General features: G+C 40.4%; 3 protein-coding genes, 1 long non-coding RNA gene and 1 other non-coding gene across 6 annotated transcripts in view; 3 read left to right on the top strand and 2 right to left on the bottom strand.

Moving 5' to 3' along the window:
• The window catches only part of WBP4 (WW domain binding protein 4), a 67,423-nt gene extending 57,337 nt beyond the window's left edge, over nucleotides 1-10,086 (bottom strand). Inside the window, exons 1-5 of one of the 2 annotated variants that reach the window (XM_086711328.1) lie at nucleotides 9,949-10,086; nucleotides 8,159-8,231; nucleotides 5,739-5,801; nucleotides 5,526-5,649; nucleotides 1,969-2,136 (exon numbers count right to left, since the gene is read on the bottom strand). In XM_086711328.1, the coding sequence (XP_086567454.1) occupies nucleotides 1,969-2,136; nucleotides 5,526-5,586 (229 nt within the window). In that variant the 5' untranslated portion in view covers nucleotides 5,587-5,649; nucleotides 5,739-5,801; nucleotides 8,159-8,231; nucleotides 9,949-10,086. Of the gene's footprint in view, nucleotides 1-1,968; nucleotides 2,137-5,525; nucleotides 5,650-5,738; nucleotides 5,802-8,158; nucleotides 8,232-9,410; nucleotides 9,586-9,948 lie in introns of those variants that run through there. The other variant, XM_025924312.2, reaches the window with a different exon arrangement.
• Nucleotides 8,309-9,404, bottom strand: LOC147584741 (uncharacterized). Its single transcript, XR_015252823.1, has 2 exons — nucleotides 8,675-9,404; nucleotides 8,309-8,443 (listed from the first exon to the last, which is right to left on the bottom strand). It is a non-coding gene; the product is annotated as an uncharacterized LOC147584741 (long non-coding RNA).
• Nucleotides 10,087-10,091: 5 nt separating the features above from the next.
• Nucleotides 10,092-15,945, top strand: part of ELF1 (E74 like ETS transcription factor 1) — a 111,121-nt gene continuing 105,267 nt past the window's right edge. Inside the window, exon 1 of the mRNA XM_086711243.1 lies at nucleotides 10,092-10,228. The gene's annotated coding sequence lies outside the window, so the exon portion shown is untranslated. The remainder of the gene's footprint in view (nucleotides 10,229-15,945) is intronic.
• On the top strand, nucleotides 10,235-14,199 carry LOC147584740 (uncharacterized). Its single transcript, XM_086711339.1, has 2 exons — nucleotides 10,235-12,597; nucleotides 12,841-14,199. Exon 1 carries the CDS (start codon nucleotides 10,642-10,644, stop codon nucleotides 11,125-11,127), a length of 486 nt encoding a protein of 161 aa, XP_086567465.1. The 5' UTR covers nucleotides 10,235-10,641; the 3' UTR covers nucleotides 11,128-12,597; nucleotides 12,841-14,199.
• Nucleotides 10,259-10,330, top strand: TRNAE-UUC (transfer RNA glutamic acid (anticodon UUC)). The gene has a single exon. It is a non-coding gene; the product is annotated as a tRNA-Glu (tRNA).

Below are 15,945 nucleotides of genomic sequence, written 5' to 3'. Positions count from 1 at the left end.
AGCTGTAGTTTAAAAAAAGTTATAAGGAGATTTTCAGTGCCCCTAATACCTGTGTTGTTCAAGGGTCTTGCTGAGAACAAGAGTATATACAGTAGGATGGCAGACAAAGGAAGCAGACAATAGGATTTAGAAGGAACACATAATTAGTAGTTTCAATGTAAATTTGAGCAAGACTGATGATCTCTAGCATACAATCACGGTTCACTGCTGAACTATCTCATATGCACTTCTCTTAAGGCTCAGTGTAAACGGTGAGTGATTAATACTATTCCTATGTAGTCCAATACTGTGATTCTAAATAAATCATAACAATTACAATAATACTTGTAACCCAAGGTTTTCTTCATGGTTAACTCTGATCTCATTTCCTTTCTGATCATTCTTACTTAACTTTTTTCTGGCTTTCCTTCTTTCATACCTCAGTAAATGGCAGCATTATCCTCCTAATCCTCCATGATATGGCACCAATCTATTTTTCCAGCCTCTTTCTTCTGCTAGGACATCTTCAAAGAACTGTGTGTTTTACCTCCACCAGATGACTATTCCCTAAACTTTCAAACTTTTTAAAGCTTCATATCACACCTGTTTAGAAAGCTTGCTTTACCCTTATAGCAACCTAGTATATAATCTTTTTTCAATCAATATCCATAAACTGTACCATGCTAGGCCCTGGGTTTGGTGCTAGGGATGCAAATAGTGAATAAGACATCATTCCTGATGCTCTCATCTGTTTGTTTGTTTTTTTTTTTAATATTTATTTATTTTTGAGAGAGAGAGAATGTGTGTGCACATGTGGATGAGAGACAGAGGGAGACAGAGACCCAAAGCCAGCTCTGCTGCTGACAGCAGAGAGCCTGATGCAAGGCTCGAACTCACAAACTGTGAGATCATGACCTGAGCCCAAGTCAGATACTTAACTGCCTGAGCCACCCAGGGCCCCCCTGATCCTCTCATCTTACAGATCAGCTCAAAAGCAATTTCTGTGATGATCTGTCAGATCCACATAATCACAATTAATACCTCAGTATTCTGAGTTCCTTTATAATCTTACTTATATCTCTATACTGTAACACTTTAAAATTCCTCCTTTTATCATGCTTATTTCTAACCTTAAATTTTATGTTTCTGAGAGTAAGATGCTTCATAAATGTACAAAAAAATGTATTTATCTCAGAATTTATATGGAACAAAAATCCCCAATACATTTAGTTTTAAAGGAAAACAAAAAAATGTTTTTGATATTCTCACTTGAAAATACCATTAAGTATTTTATTAGAAAGTGATACCCAAAGCATTAATCTGGGGTGGACGGGGTAGTTCTTTACTAGGTAATCAAGACAGCTACATAAAAAAAGAAAATGGCTTCTGGTTCCCAGTCCACTTTTGGATAGAAAAATCTTTCTGACCGAGTATTTTAAGAACCCCTGCAATTTACAAAGTGGATCTGAAACGCCTTACTTCTATGTAAAATGTTTTATTTTATTTCCATTTAGTTCATAGTTTTGGAAAGTTTTGAGAAAAATATAGTTTTAACTTATTTGTAAGGAATCCATTCTTAAGGCTTTAATGAAGTATGATGTTAGGTCATTCTAAAAGGATAATATATATATATAACTATATACTTATTTGTATACTTATTTATTTATTCATTTATGTGAGGGGGGGAGGAGCAAGGGGGAGTGAGCAGGAAAGGGACAAAGAAAGAGGGAGAGAGAGAATCCCAAAAAGCTTGCCAGACTCAATCTCGGGAACCATGAGATCACGACCTAAACCGAAATCAAGAGTCAGATACTTAACCAACTGAGCCACCAAGGTGCCCCAAAAAGGGTATTTAAAGGGCACATAACTTTTTTACTACTGTGGCAAAGATGTAAAGCTACACTCTTCTACTGCTTACATGTGCTAATATTAACACAAAATTAACTGTCAGTTATTATTCCTTACTGTTTCTATGCCTAAATGACCTACCTCCTGTGATGAGATCATAATAGTAATGGTAACCCTCAGAGGTTATGCCTTCTACCCATCTTCCCTTTGAAGGGTCTTTTTTCCTCTTCTTCTTTTCCTTCTGCTGATTTGATGCAGAGGTTGGCGGGACAGTACTTGTTACTGGTGATATGCTTGGCTCTGAAATTTCTAAAGAAAAAGACATAAGAAAGGTGAAGTACCAATGCAACCTTTTTTTCTGGTATAAGACAATACTGTTATTTCAATCAAAAGCTTGACAAGAAGATTCTTTTGGGAACTTCATAGGTTATTATAAAGCTCATCTGGAAAACCAAATATGTACAAATACCCATAATTATAAAAGAGAAATGCTAAGGGGAAGCTCTTCTACCAGATATTAAAACTTACTCTGGTTAATTACTTGGAAAAAAGTAAAGCTATTCCCCAATCCATGGTCCCTCCCATGTCTTGATATTAATCTTTCACATCAAAGAAACACATAAAAAAAAAAACATGAAGTAAAATAATGTTAAACTTAACTAGATACGAATCCAAATATTCTGTATATCAAAAATTAAAAAAAATAAAAGAATATACTATGTTAATTATAATGGAGTTAAGATTTAAAAAAAAAGAAAGACAAATAATAAACATTTACAACAAATATGACACAGGGTTAATGTTCATAGCAAAGATCCCTTATAAACAAATCCAACATTCTAACAGAAGATGGACAAAAAGTACAAAGATAATCAAGACAATACATACATTCACCAATATTCAAAGAAACATAAATAAATGTAATTTTCTTCTGCATTAGATCAGTAAGTACTGAAAAGAATAATCAAATACAGTTAATCTAATCCATTAGGTATTTACATGGGCGGGATAAGAGTAGTTTTAATGGCTTTAATTTTTTGTAAAAACATTAGCCAGTTATTACCAAATAACTTAATAAGTTACTTCTACAAAAGTATAAATTAGCCCAACATTTCTGGAGACAGCTTGGTATCAGCTATCAACATATAAAATATATTCATACTTAAATTCTGCAGTCTTACCTCTAGAGCTTAAACCTACAAAAATAAATGTGAAAACATGCTTGCATACGGGTGCTCACTGAAGCATTCTTTCTAACAGTGAAAACTCTAAGCAACCTAAAGGTTAGGAAGAGAAATCCCACTTTTATGGCATTTTACACCCTTTATTAAACACTTGCTACAAATGGTCTATAATAAACAGTTTATACCACTACATTATTTAGTTTTTATGAAAATCAAAGGTTGTATAGCTAGCAAATGGCAATTCTGGTGAATTCCAAAGCCTGTGCTCCTAACCACTCTGTAGCCACTAAAAATGATGTACATCCTTAATTGTTTAAAGGAAAAGAAGTACTTGACATATCATTGAAGGAAAAAATGAGACAACCTCCAAAAAACTGTAACATAAAATTTGGAGTATAACTTAAGAAAGAAAATTCTAAAGATGTTTGGGAAAATCTTAAAAGAAGTTAGTTTTTAAAACTCTTTTTTCTTTGTACTGCATTATTATACTTTTAGAGAAATGTATACCCTATTTAGGCAAACAAGGCTATGAAAAATATTTAATAGAAAAAATTCTATTTAAACACATTTAAATACAAAATGCTAAGATTTATTTGCTCGCAGGGCAGCATAACAAAACTTCCCAATCCATGTAATTGGTGAGATCAATTTTCAACTACTCCTCTTTAATTCTGCAGGAACACCTTCATCCTTTTTTTCCTTTAAACATACAGTTTTATCCTTTATTGGAAATACAGCCCCGACCCCTTCCTTTTAATTAACAATGTCTAGGTTAATATTTTTAACACATGTATTTTTTTAAAGTTTTTTTCTTTTTATTTATTTTGAGAGAGACAGCATGAGTTGGGGAGGGATAGATAGAGGGAGAGAGAGAGAATCCTAAACAGGCTCCGTGCAGCCCGATGTGGGGCTTGAACCCGCGAACTGTGAGATCATGACCTGAGCCTAAACCAAGAGTTGGATGCTCAACCGACTGAGCCACCCAGGTGCCCCTAGGATAATATTTTCAAAGTCTGGTTACAACTGTCCTTATCTGATGAGGGCAATGCCAATTAACTTCTTATTCTGCTTAAAAACTTCACGGAAAGAAGTTTTCAGAGAATGAACAATACCATTCCAGGTTGACTATCTCAACTATTATGCAAGATCAACAACTGGGACTGCTTATCTGCCTGGTTTAAGGACAGTGGATTTGTCATGGAAGAAATGCTGACAGAAATGTTCCCGAGTTAAAGCCTAAATTCATCAACAAGATACATACACTGTACTTAAATAAATGCCTTTTATCTGGAACTGAGTTCTCCTCAAACCTTCAGATTATTTACCTTCTTGGTGACTATGAGATAAAAAAAGGTATCCTTATATAAGAATTATATGTAAACTGGTCTAACCACTATGGAGAACATATGGAGGTTCCTCAAAAAAATAAAAATAGATCTATGATCTGACCCACCAGTTCCACTTCTGGGTATATATCCAAAGGAAATGTAAATAGGATTTCAAAAAGATACATGCACTCCCACACTTACTGCAGCATTACTCACAAGAGCCAAAGTATGGCCATACCTAAATGCCCATCAACAGATGAATAGACAAAAAAGATGTAGTACATATATATAATGGAATACTATGCAGGCACGAGAAAGGAGGATATCCTGTCATTTGCAACAACATGGATGGACCCTGAGCATAATATGCTAATACATGAGACAAGTCAAAGAAAAGACAAGCATACTGTATGATATCACCTATAAGTAGAATCTAAAAAAAGTCAAACTCCTAAAAACCAGAAAGCAAAATTGTTGTTACCAGGGAACAGGGGATCGGAAGGGTTAAGGCTGATATTGTTTAAGGGTACAAACTGGCAAGAAGTAGTAAGTATATAAGCCATAGAGATTTAATACACAGTATAATGAATATAGACAACAATACTGTCATTAGGTAATGTGATAAATACTGGTAAAGCAGCAATCACATTATATATAAATGTATCAGAATAACACCTGCATACCTTACACTTATACATGTCAAATTTACATGTCAAATTTATCCAATTAAAAAGATTATCTACCTTCTAGTGGTAAAATCAGTAAATTTGTCCACAAAAGGCTAATTCATTATAACTCAACTACATAAACAAACATAATTTATAGTTTTGACCATATGGATAAAGTGAATAGTGGGTATAATGAAAGGCCTATTTTTTAATGAATAGTTCCTTTTAGCCAAATACCTAAAACACTCAATTGTCTCTGAAATGAACACTGATCTAAAACAGAACTAGGAACTAGCTAACTACCAAAATGGTATGGTTGTGAATGAAGGTGTTAAAAGATGAAGCTTTAAAGTAAAACAAAGTGCAGGAGTAAAGTCCCACAGTCTAAATACAGCTATGATGCATAGGAAAAGCACTAAGCGTATACCCTGAGTGTATAACCTCTTTATGGAAACAATAAAAGCTCACTTAGCATGACCTCTGATGTTAGTTTTAAAACATGCTGGCTGCTTTTTTACCTGACTCTAAGCCAAGTCTTTTCAAATCCTCTTGGTAGGCTTTCAGGGCAGCTGCCTCCATTGCGGCAAACTCCTTTGATGCCTTTTCTTCTTCCTTTGCCTTATCCAGGCTTTTCTGTTTAATCTATGGAAGACACATATAAAAGTGAAAGCCAGGTGAAGTACTGATATTTACACAGAAAAATTAGCAAAGAAAGAAATAAACTAAATTACCTCACTGATCCTCTTTGCCACATTTTCCTTATGATTCTTTCCTCTTTCGTGAAATTCAACACTCTTGAAAATGAATAAAAGAGAAAATGCAAAGGAAAGCTACGTAAAATATCATAATGTTCATACCAAATAAGTAACAGTAAATTTGGGAATGTAACATAACAAGATTGAAATAAAAAATGATTGACAGGAAAAAGAAGAATAATTTTAAAGCAAATGAGACCTTTTTATCAAATGATGCTAGGGAACTGAACCATGTTATTTATTATCATACCCTCTGACCAGGTTTTCTTTGGTGCTTAAAATAAACTATGATGACCATATCAATGAAGAAAAATACAAGACACCCTTGATGACTAATCCAGTGAATATGATTGTAATGAGGGCTCAAACAAAACAGGAAGCCAAAAGAGGAGTGGAAAAAAAACTTCAAGAAACACCTCTCAACATAAAAAGTCAAAACCAGTTAAGTCCCTAGAATTTGTACTGCTCTATTTGCCACATTAGGCAAGGGACATAGAGAATAAACAATAATCCTTAGAACCTTATTCCTCCAAATTGGGAGAAAAGTAGACAGTAAAGGATTCCTCCTAAATTGTAAACAAATACTTGTATAGAATGTGGTAATGATACAAAATGTAAAACTCCTGTGAAAGACAATTTGGCACTATCTACCAAAATTTGGCTGCTGGCATAAAGAATAAAGCTCCCTCTATGGAGAAAGCTCCAGGATCTACTGTTCAATGAAAAAAACTAACAAACAAAAACCACACTAAACTATGAAGGATAGTGTATATGGTATCCTACATTTTATGTACGTTGGAATAGAAGCCTCTATATACATACAGAAACAATGGAAAAATTAGACAAGAAAATGAAAAAAGTGGCAACCTACAAAGAATGATGGTAACTGGATGGGACAGTGGAGTGAGTGAATGTTATTACCTATTTAAAACAGCCAGGAATGCTCCCTAAATTACAAATGTCTGGTTGTATACAGTAAGGAAGTTTGGGTAAATTTTCTACAATTCACTGAAGTGAATTCCTCTTTAAATGGTAACACTGTAAAACAAATGTTCATCTTCTGTTTTTCATATACTGGTTTTCCTAAATTATACCACACAAAGAATATTAAAGGCCCATTCAAAAGACATTAATTTTGCTTCTAATTAAAGGGCAAATCAATGTATATTAACAATCCAAGGATAAGAAAGACATCCTAGAATGGATTATTTACCCTTTGTGACTCCTAAAATTCATTGAACTGCTTGGGTAGCTGAAGAGAAGAGAAACTACCAGTAACATGCATAGATTTCAAAAATTTCTGGCATTCGTGTGTAAGGAAGGCCTAAGTTAAACAAGATAGTTGAAAACGTCAGCAACTACTCAAAAGACCAAATACCCAGACAAAACCCTGAAGAAAAACATCCCCAAACTCCTTGTAGACAATAATAAATATCTACCAAAGAAATACAACACTACTAAAGATGGGACTATTTTTTTGTGCATGCAACTCTATCAAGTAAAAAGGAAATGAATATATATTTCAAAGATACACTGGTATTTATGTACTACATACATATTGCTATGACATGTATTTGAAGGGGGGGAATCAGTGATGCTTTTGTTTCATGCCTTAAAAGCTTAATCTAGATTAAGAGATACGGTAGTAAAGTACTTAACAAAGCTATTTTCATATCCCATGAAAGAGGTAATGATATTCTTTAAAATGTAACCATTTAGGGGCGCCTGGGTGGCGCAGTCGGTTAAGCATCCGACTTCAGCCAGGTCACGATCTCGCGGTCCGTGAGTTCGAGCCCCGCATCAGGCTCTGGGCTGATGGCTCAGAGCCTGGAGCCTGTTTCCGATTCTGTGTCTCCCTCTCTCTCTGCTCCTCCCCCGTTCATGCTCTGTCTCTCTCTGTCCCAGAAATAAATAAACGTTGAAAAAAAAAATTTAAAAAAAAAAAAATGTAACCATTTATAGCTATAAAATTCTGCAAATATATTTAATTAGAATAGAAAAGAAACAAGATAAACTACAATAATTGCTCCTTTTTACACATTAAGGGCTTTGTCCTTTTATGTTTCTTTGTACACGATAGTAGATAGTATTACAGATAGTATTACAAACATCGTGTGGCTAAACATGGATGAGATTACCCACTCAATGTCCATTTCCTGAATGTCACTGAAGGACCATAGAGAAATAATTTGGCTTACTATATAATCAAATTTAAGCTGATAAAAAAGAAGGAAGCTCACAGCTCTCCTACAAGAAATGAAAAGACAACAGAAATCCTTCAACTTTGAAAAATCAAGAGCAATATATATGAAGGTACTTTGTAAATGCTGAGTTTAGACAAAAAGGAACACGTGAATAAAATATTATTAGATTCTCTTATAGTGTAATTATCATACAGGCCTATTGTCCGCTATCCAACACTTGCAGTAATCACAGAATTTCTTTGGTTGCGACTTCCAGTAGTCTGCCCTGAAAAAGGTAAAAACAAGTCTAAGGTTATTTATAATATAAAAAGGTAAAATTGTGCATGCTTTACATTTTCTTAGAGTTTCAATCATAAGCCCCTGCTACTGAATGTTGTCTTATTTTATTATTTATCTCACTGCAGCAGTTAGTCGAAATTGTTGCCAGTAAAAAGGAAAAAAGTCTGCACCGGATTTAAAACTCCCTTACAGGGGCGCCTGGGTGGCTCAGTCGGTTAAGCGGCCGACTTCGGCTCAGGTCACGATCTCACACTCCGTGAGTTCGAGCCCCGCGTCGGGCTCTGTGCTGACAGCTCAGAGCCTGGAGCCTGTTTCAGATTCTGTGTCTCCCTCTCTCTGACCCTCCCCCGTTCATGCTCTGTCTCTCTCTGTCTCAAAAATAAATAAACGTTAAAAAAAATTAAAAAAAAAAACTCCCTTACATAAAACTGTTTTTAAAAAGTTTTTTTTTTCTTTTCATTTGCCATCAGAAATAAGAAACATCTTGGAAAAGATTTATCTTCTTTACGTCTTTCTGGCATTTTTGGAAGCTGTTGTAATGGGAGGCCCGAAAAAACTCAAAGTTTGCTTTAAATCAAGTTCTTTCCATTAAAAGAGCAAAGAACAAGACTCCTCAGGTGAGAGACTGTGGTTCCTCCGAGACTATCAGCTAATACAATTTGTTCTCGAGCCTCAGGGCAAGAGAGAGTTGGAAAAGCCGAGACCTCTCAGCCGGCAAGACTTAAAAAAAAGTCAGCACGCTAGCCAAGACTGGCCGTTTCTTCCAGGCGGAGGAGGGCAGCCGTGGCCGAAGTCCAACCCTAAAGTTTCACAACACCCCACGTTCAAGTGCTACGGCATCGAACAGGGTGCTAGCGACCCCCAACAGTGTAAGTGAGCACCCGGTTGCTTCCCGGGAGGCAGTCTAACCCCAACTGGCCGCCAGCCTCCTCCCCAAGCCCGTGCTTCAGGCCCCCAAGGCGCTCCGCAGGGTAGCATTTCTACCCGCCCAGAGAACCGGCCCGGCCTGTCTGGTGACAGTCCCGAGCGAGTTAAGAACACCTCCGTCACGCCTCCAGCCGAAAGGAGGAGGTGGGGAGGGATGGTGGTGGAGTGCGAGACCCGCGGGGAAAGGGCCGCCCAGAGAAACAACACTTCGTTGTTTAGAGCCTGAGACCCGACTCACATGACTGGACCAGCCGCTCCGCGCGCCGCCCCCGGGTCCGGCTCGAGCTCGTGTTCCCCGCGCGGGGCGAGGTGAGGCCCGGCCCGCCGCGAGGCCCACCCGACCCTCCAAGCCCGGACACCTCCCTCTTTCCCCGGGACCAGTGTTCCACGGTTCCCAACTACGGGTGCCCAGACGACTCAATCCGCGTTCGAAATCTCCTCCTCTTCCCCTCCCCCTACAGGGGCGGTACTCCAGGATCCTGAGAGGTGGGGTCGGTATAAAGGGGTTGAGGTCACCGAGAAAGGGTGAAAGCGCGACGGGACCTGAGCCGAAGGACGGGAACCTCACGCCTCAAGTTCCCGAATCATCCCGACTTCACTCTCTCTCTTCCCCTGGGATCCAGAACCTCCACCCTTCTTCTAGGCTCGCTGGCTCGTGGCCAAGGAGCTCGCGCGCCGCCTCCGCCCCGAGCGCAAACAGCTGTTCCCCGAGACGTCGCCGCCCTCAACTTTGCCAACTAGTCCGCACGCCCTTTGACCAGCGGAGCAACCCGGACCTGTAGGCTGGGGGCCGTTGGCGGAGTTAAAAAAAGAAAGGTGAAACAGCTGGTTTCGGGGCCGCGAGTTGCTGGGCTTTGCCTCAGAACTTTCCGGAGGCGGCGGAGTGGCCCCGCCCCGCCCCCGCGACGCCCGCGCGCACGGGCTGTGCTAGTTTCTTCGCTCCGAGAGCGCGTGGGCAGCAGCGGCGGCGGCGGCTCCAGCGGCGCAAAGGCGACAGGGGGGAGCGGCGGCGCGGGCAAGTGGAGCAGAGGCAGCGGTAGCGCCTGCGTCTGTCAGGTGAGTCACGGCAGTGTCCCTACCAGCACTTCCCATATGGTCTAGCGGTTAGGATTCCTGGTTTTCACCCAGGCGGCCCGGGTTCGACTCCCGGTATGGGAATGTCGTAGCTTTTTTTTTTTTTTTTTTTAAATCGAATGAGGGATCTCACTTATTTTATTTTCAGTAGCTCTGGCTTTCTACTTGTCTCCTTCTCATGATGAGTTTGTGAAAAACGAGCATTAGTGTAGTTGTTAGCGACTCCGTGACCCGTGCTGCGCCGGGCTGGCTGGAGGAGCGAGTGCGCTTAGGGTCCCCTCGCTTCCCTCCTCTGGCTGGCGGGGCTGAGCGGCGAGGAAGGAGTTTCACTTTCCCAGGGGCTGCCCGCCCGCTCCTTCGCCCCGAGTCGTCCTTTCCCAGACGCTGGGGAGGTGATGATTAACTCTGGCCTCGCCTTATCTCCTCCCAGCGCCCCCCTGGGGCCCACACCCTCCGCGGCCGCAGTTTTCCGACGGTCCCAGGCGACGCGGGGGCGTGTTCGTCCCCTGCCCGCCGCGAGCCCGCGCCCCTTTCGGAGTCCTCGTTCTCATTCCGCCGGCTGTTGTTCACGGGAACCCCCCCCTCGGCCCCCGGCACAAAGCCTCCTGTCGCGGGGCACGCGGCGGCGAGGCGGTCTGGCGTGCTTCGGTGCCCGCGGGCGCGCTTTCCCGTCCGCGCAGCTGCCCGTCACCGCCCGACCGGCCGCGTGTCCACCCGGCTCTCCCGCAGCGGCCAGCTCGTCCCAGCTTGACCTCGGGGGCGCTGGTCGCAGCTCAGAAAAGTACCGCGGACTCCAGAGCCACAGGCTCGAGTGCCTGTCTCTGCCTGGGAAGGCCTCTGGGGAAGGGAATGCGCGTCCCCCCCCCCCAACCCCGCTTTAAAGCGCGCGCGCGCACATGTTGCGGAGGAAAAAAAAAACACCACTACGATGAGATGCCTTTCAAGAAGAAATTTAACTTTCCAAAGGGTCTAACGTTTTGAGCGCCTCTGATAGAAAATCTTGGGGTGGAGGTGGGGCTTGGAAGAGAGAAAATTGGCTGAAGACTGGGGAGGGGATGTTCCAACAAAGTTTCACTGTATTTTTAAGTATAGAAGCCCTGTGTTTATTACAAAGAAGGGGCAGCTGTGTCAGCAGCATGTGAGCTGTAAATGAAACAAAAGCGTTATCTTAAATGCAAGCTGAAATTAGAAAAGGGGGTGAGCTATAATGTTTAGTCCATTGGGCTTCTGGGAACAAATAGAGAAGGAAAAAGTGGCTCTTGTGGATGGGTTTCTGGTCAGTGCCATTACGAAGAGCAGATGATTGGGTGGTTAGTGTGCGCATTCCCAAACTTTTATATTTTGCCGGCACAATGAGTTTTGAAACAATCTGTTAACGTGATCCGCATGATTAAGGATTAATCACTTTTATATTGTAAATAAACTCCCAGAACTAGAAGTATTTTATATGTTTTTTAATTCAAATGTTTACACCAAGCACCATCACATGCTTTTGAAAGTTACTGTTGTTGACGTTGGTGTAAGTTGTGGGTACAACACCGAATGTAATTGTGTTTTGGCTCCTGTCATTAGCTTGCGATTGACTTTTTGTGGATCTTTCACCTTCTCTGTACTCTGGGTTTACAGCCATAAATTCTTGATAATACGTATCACTCCAAAACTTTAGATAGAATGGCAAGGATTGTTGAGCATTCTTGAATAGGTAATGTGAGTGGGAAAGGTTCATTTTTTTATTTTTTTTTTTGGAAAAGTTTCATTTAAAATGAAGAATGGGATCATGTCATTATTGAGAAACTACTGAAGACTTTGGTCTGAATTTGGGTGGAACGAAGCCCCCTTCCTCGTGTCCAGTGAGGGCTTAACTCTTGACTTTACATTTTGTGATGATTTGGTATCATACTGTACCTAACGGTGCTAAAATGGATGTGATTTTCAGTTGAGCACCCAGGAATTGCAAATAGCTTTGTGTATACTTGAAGGTATGCTGAGGGCAGGAGTTTGGTGATGGTATTTCTCAGATTCATATATTGTTATAGACCAGGCCAAACTAGGTATCTGAGTTGCAGAAGTGAGTGCTACAGGAACCCAGAGGTGAGATGTCAGTTCTGTTCAGGAAAGAGGACTGGAAAGCAGAGGTAGAAGGGAGAGTATTTGCCCTGGACCTTGGAGAACTGGTTGGATTTCTCCTGGTGGAGAATGTGTCTCCTAAAGCTGAGGGGAGTTGAGGGTGGGGGAGCTGGGGAGAGTTGGGATCAACAAGTATGAAGTTGGCAAATAGTCTGGACACAGTGCTTGGAGTGAGAGGCATGTGGAAGAGAATTTCACCTTAATAAATTTTGACGAGGTGAGAGGTTCTTTTTTTTTTTTTTTTTTTTTTTTTTTAAATAAATGTTTATTTATTTTTGGGACAGAGAGAGACAGAGCATGAACAGGGGAGGGGCAGAGAGAGAGGGAGACACAGAATCGGAAACAGGCTCCAGGCTCTGAGCCATCAGCCCAGAGCCCGACGCGGGGCTCGAACTCACAGAGCACGAGATCGTGACCTGGCTGAAGTCGGACGCTCAACCGACTGCGCCACCCAGGCGCCCCGAGAGGTTCTTTTATCAAAGGAGTGGTGTTTATGTGACCAGGGTTTTAACAACCCTTTTCCTTTGAAAAAACCAAGTAGAGAAGTAACATGTGAAAACTTACTGTTTTAAAAAATTCAAGTAACATAAACACGTGCCCATAGGTTTTGTTTACTAGTTGAATATTAACTTTTAATAGAATGAGAAAAGCAGTCAGAATTCAATTTGAAAAAATGAAATCTAAGTTTAAATCATGAGAATTATTTGCAATTATATTCTTACTAGCTTGCTTTATTGAAAATGACCTTAATATTCTAAGACTGAGGTGCTAGTTACTGTCAGTAAGGCATACACCTTAAATAGGTTAAGACTAGGTGATAAATTTGTGCTCTTGCCTTGTTACTAAAAGGCCATTGGTAGTCACATTTTAGGTGTTCTCTCCTGGACCACAGAATAAAGTGATACTAATTGAACTGCATTTATTTATTTTTATTTTTTTTAATGTTTATTTATTTTTGAGAGAGAGAGACATAGAGTGCAAGCAGGGGAGCGGCAGAGAGAGGGAGGACACAGATTCTGAAGCAGGCTCCAGGCTCTGGGCTGTCAATACAGAGCCTGATATGGGGCTCAAACTCATGAAGCGTGATATCATGACATGGGCCGAAGTCGGCTGCTTAACCGACTGAGCTACCCAGATGCCCCTTGAATCGCATTTATTTACCCAAATGGTCTCTTTAATCTTTGGTACTGTTAGATGCAATCAGAAGATATGTGACAGTTTAATAAATATTTTCACAGATGAACACCTATCTTTAAAGAAATACAAAGGATTGAAAAGAAATACAAGGGGTGGTGGCATTTTAAAATCCAAAGACGTTACTGTGGTCTCTGAGGCCCAGTATCATCTGGCCTCTGCTTACCTCCCCAACTTCATCTCCTGCTTTCTCTGCCTCTTCATTATGCATCAGCCACACTGGCTTCCTTTTTGTTCCTTGAACGTGCCAAACTTCTTCTTTTATCGCTTTTATTTCTAGCTGTTTCCACTGCCTGGAATATCTCTCCTCCAGCTATTCATATTTCAGGTCAACCTTACTTTCTCAGTGAGGTCTTTTTGACCACCCTTTTCTTTTGGTTCCATTACTCTCTTGTTTTCTCCTTTTTCTTAGTTATCTGAAATTAGCATGTTTGTTTCTATTTATTTCTTTTTCCACTAGAATGTAAGTTCCATGAGGGTAAGGATATCACAGAGTGAGATCATTCTTATTCTTTAAGATTCGAGCAAAAGTGAATACATTAGAACCCTCATATAGTGCTGGTAGACATGTAAAATGGTACAGTCACTCTGGAAAACGGGATGGCAGTTCCCTCAAAATGTTAAACATAGAATCACAATACGACCCAACAGTTCCATTCCTAGGTATATACCGAAGATAAATTAACACATGTCCACAAAAAAAATATGTACACACGTTTATAACAACATTATTCACAAGCAGAAAGTAGAAACAACCCAAATGTCTATCAACTGAATAAATAAAATGAGAATGTATCCATACAGTCAAATATTATTTGGCAATAAAAGGGAATGAACTGGTACATGACACAGTATGGATCAATCTCAAGACCATATGCTAAGTGAAAGAAGCTAGGCTCAAAAGACCCCATTTTCTATGATTCCATTTATATGAACTGTCCAGAATTAGGTAAATCTAGAAGAGAAAGAGTATAGTTTATGGTTGCTGAGGATTGAGGGCAGGGGACACAGTGGTTAAAAGGCATGAGGAGTAACTGCTAATGTAGGTATAAGGTTTCTTTTTAGAGTGGTTGAAAGGTCTTAAAATCATTTAATCATCTAATAATGATAATGGTTGCACAACTGTAAACTAAAAATCATTCAGCTCTACTCTTTGAATGGGTGAACTTGTGATGGTATGTAGATTATATCAACAAAATTGTTAAAAGATTGAAGCAAAAAACATGTAATATTACATTTTACATTTAGCATTTGGATAGTATTTTTAAAATGTTAATGGAATAATTTAACACTGCAATTCTAGCTCCTAGATAGTCCAGGAACGTATCAAGTGTTCAATAAATAACTGATGAAAGAGGGTTAAAGTATACAGATAATTATGATGCAATGTATAGTGTGATAAATGCTCAGATAAATGCCCATAAAAGCCATGGGTTTGAAGGTCTCTAAAATATCACATCTGGATTCACGTGAAGTGAATGGGGAGAGGCCTCTTCTAGGAGGCAACATTTGAGATGGGCTTTGAAGTCTGGTTAGGCTTTTGCTCATGGAGATGATACGGTGAAAGGCAAAGCATTAAGAAGGAAGAAAGCAGGAGCAGAGGCACATTAACAGTTTGTAGCACATTTTGGCTGAACTGAGGGTACATGTAGGATAGGAATAGGAAATAAGGCTGCAAAAATAGATTAGGGCTTGTAGCAGACAATGTCAGTGCTGGCAGATCTCTGGTATCTTTATCATCCCCCTCAACCACTAGTGTGTTTCCAGTGGCCCATACTTGTGGAGAACTGGAAGTGCTTGGGGGCTTATCCCCTTACCCCTAACAACTTTGAACTCAAAACTGTCCAGTAAAGAGAATAACTTTTTTTTTTTAATTTTTTTTTCAACGTTTTTATTTATTTTTGGGACAGAGAGAGACAGAGCACGAACGGGGGAGGGGCAGAGAGAGAGGGAGACACAGAATCGGAAACAGGCTCCAGGCTCCTAGCCATCAGCCCAGAGCCTGATGCGGGGCTCGAACTCACGGACCGCGAGATCGTGACCTGGCTGAAGTCGGACGCCTAACCGACTGCGCCACCCAGGCGTCCCAAAGAGAATAACTTTTAAGCAGGAACTTTGACTTATTCTCTTCTGTATCATCAGCACCTGGAACAGTGCTTGGCACTTGGAGAACATTTAGAAGTGTTTGAATGAATGAATGAATGAAAACCAGGATGTTGGAAGGTCTGTTCAAAGTAAAGTTTATTTTACAGATCCCCTTGACTCTTCCAGATCATTTAGATAGATTTTGGAAGGTTCTGATTGTGCAGGTCTTTGAATTTGGGATAAGGAATTAGCTGGGAGAAGAGATATCTTGTGTTTTGATGAAATTAATTTGG

This window comes from Puma concolor, chromosome A1 (genome assembly GCF_028749965.1).
Source record: "Puma concolor isolate L17-30 chromosome A1, mPumCon1.1.hap2, whole genome shotgun sequence".
NCBI classification, from domain to species: domain Eukaryota; kingdom Metazoa; phylum Chordata; class Mammalia; order Carnivora; family Felidae; genus Puma; species Puma concolor.
This window is presented reverse-complemented; position numbering and strand designations above follow the sequence as displayed.

Coding starts and splice junctions, on each gene's coding strand:
- LOC147584740 (XM_086711339.1), top strand. CDS start 10,642: ATGATTAACTCTGGCCTCGCCTTATCTCCTCCCAGCGCCCCCCTGGGG.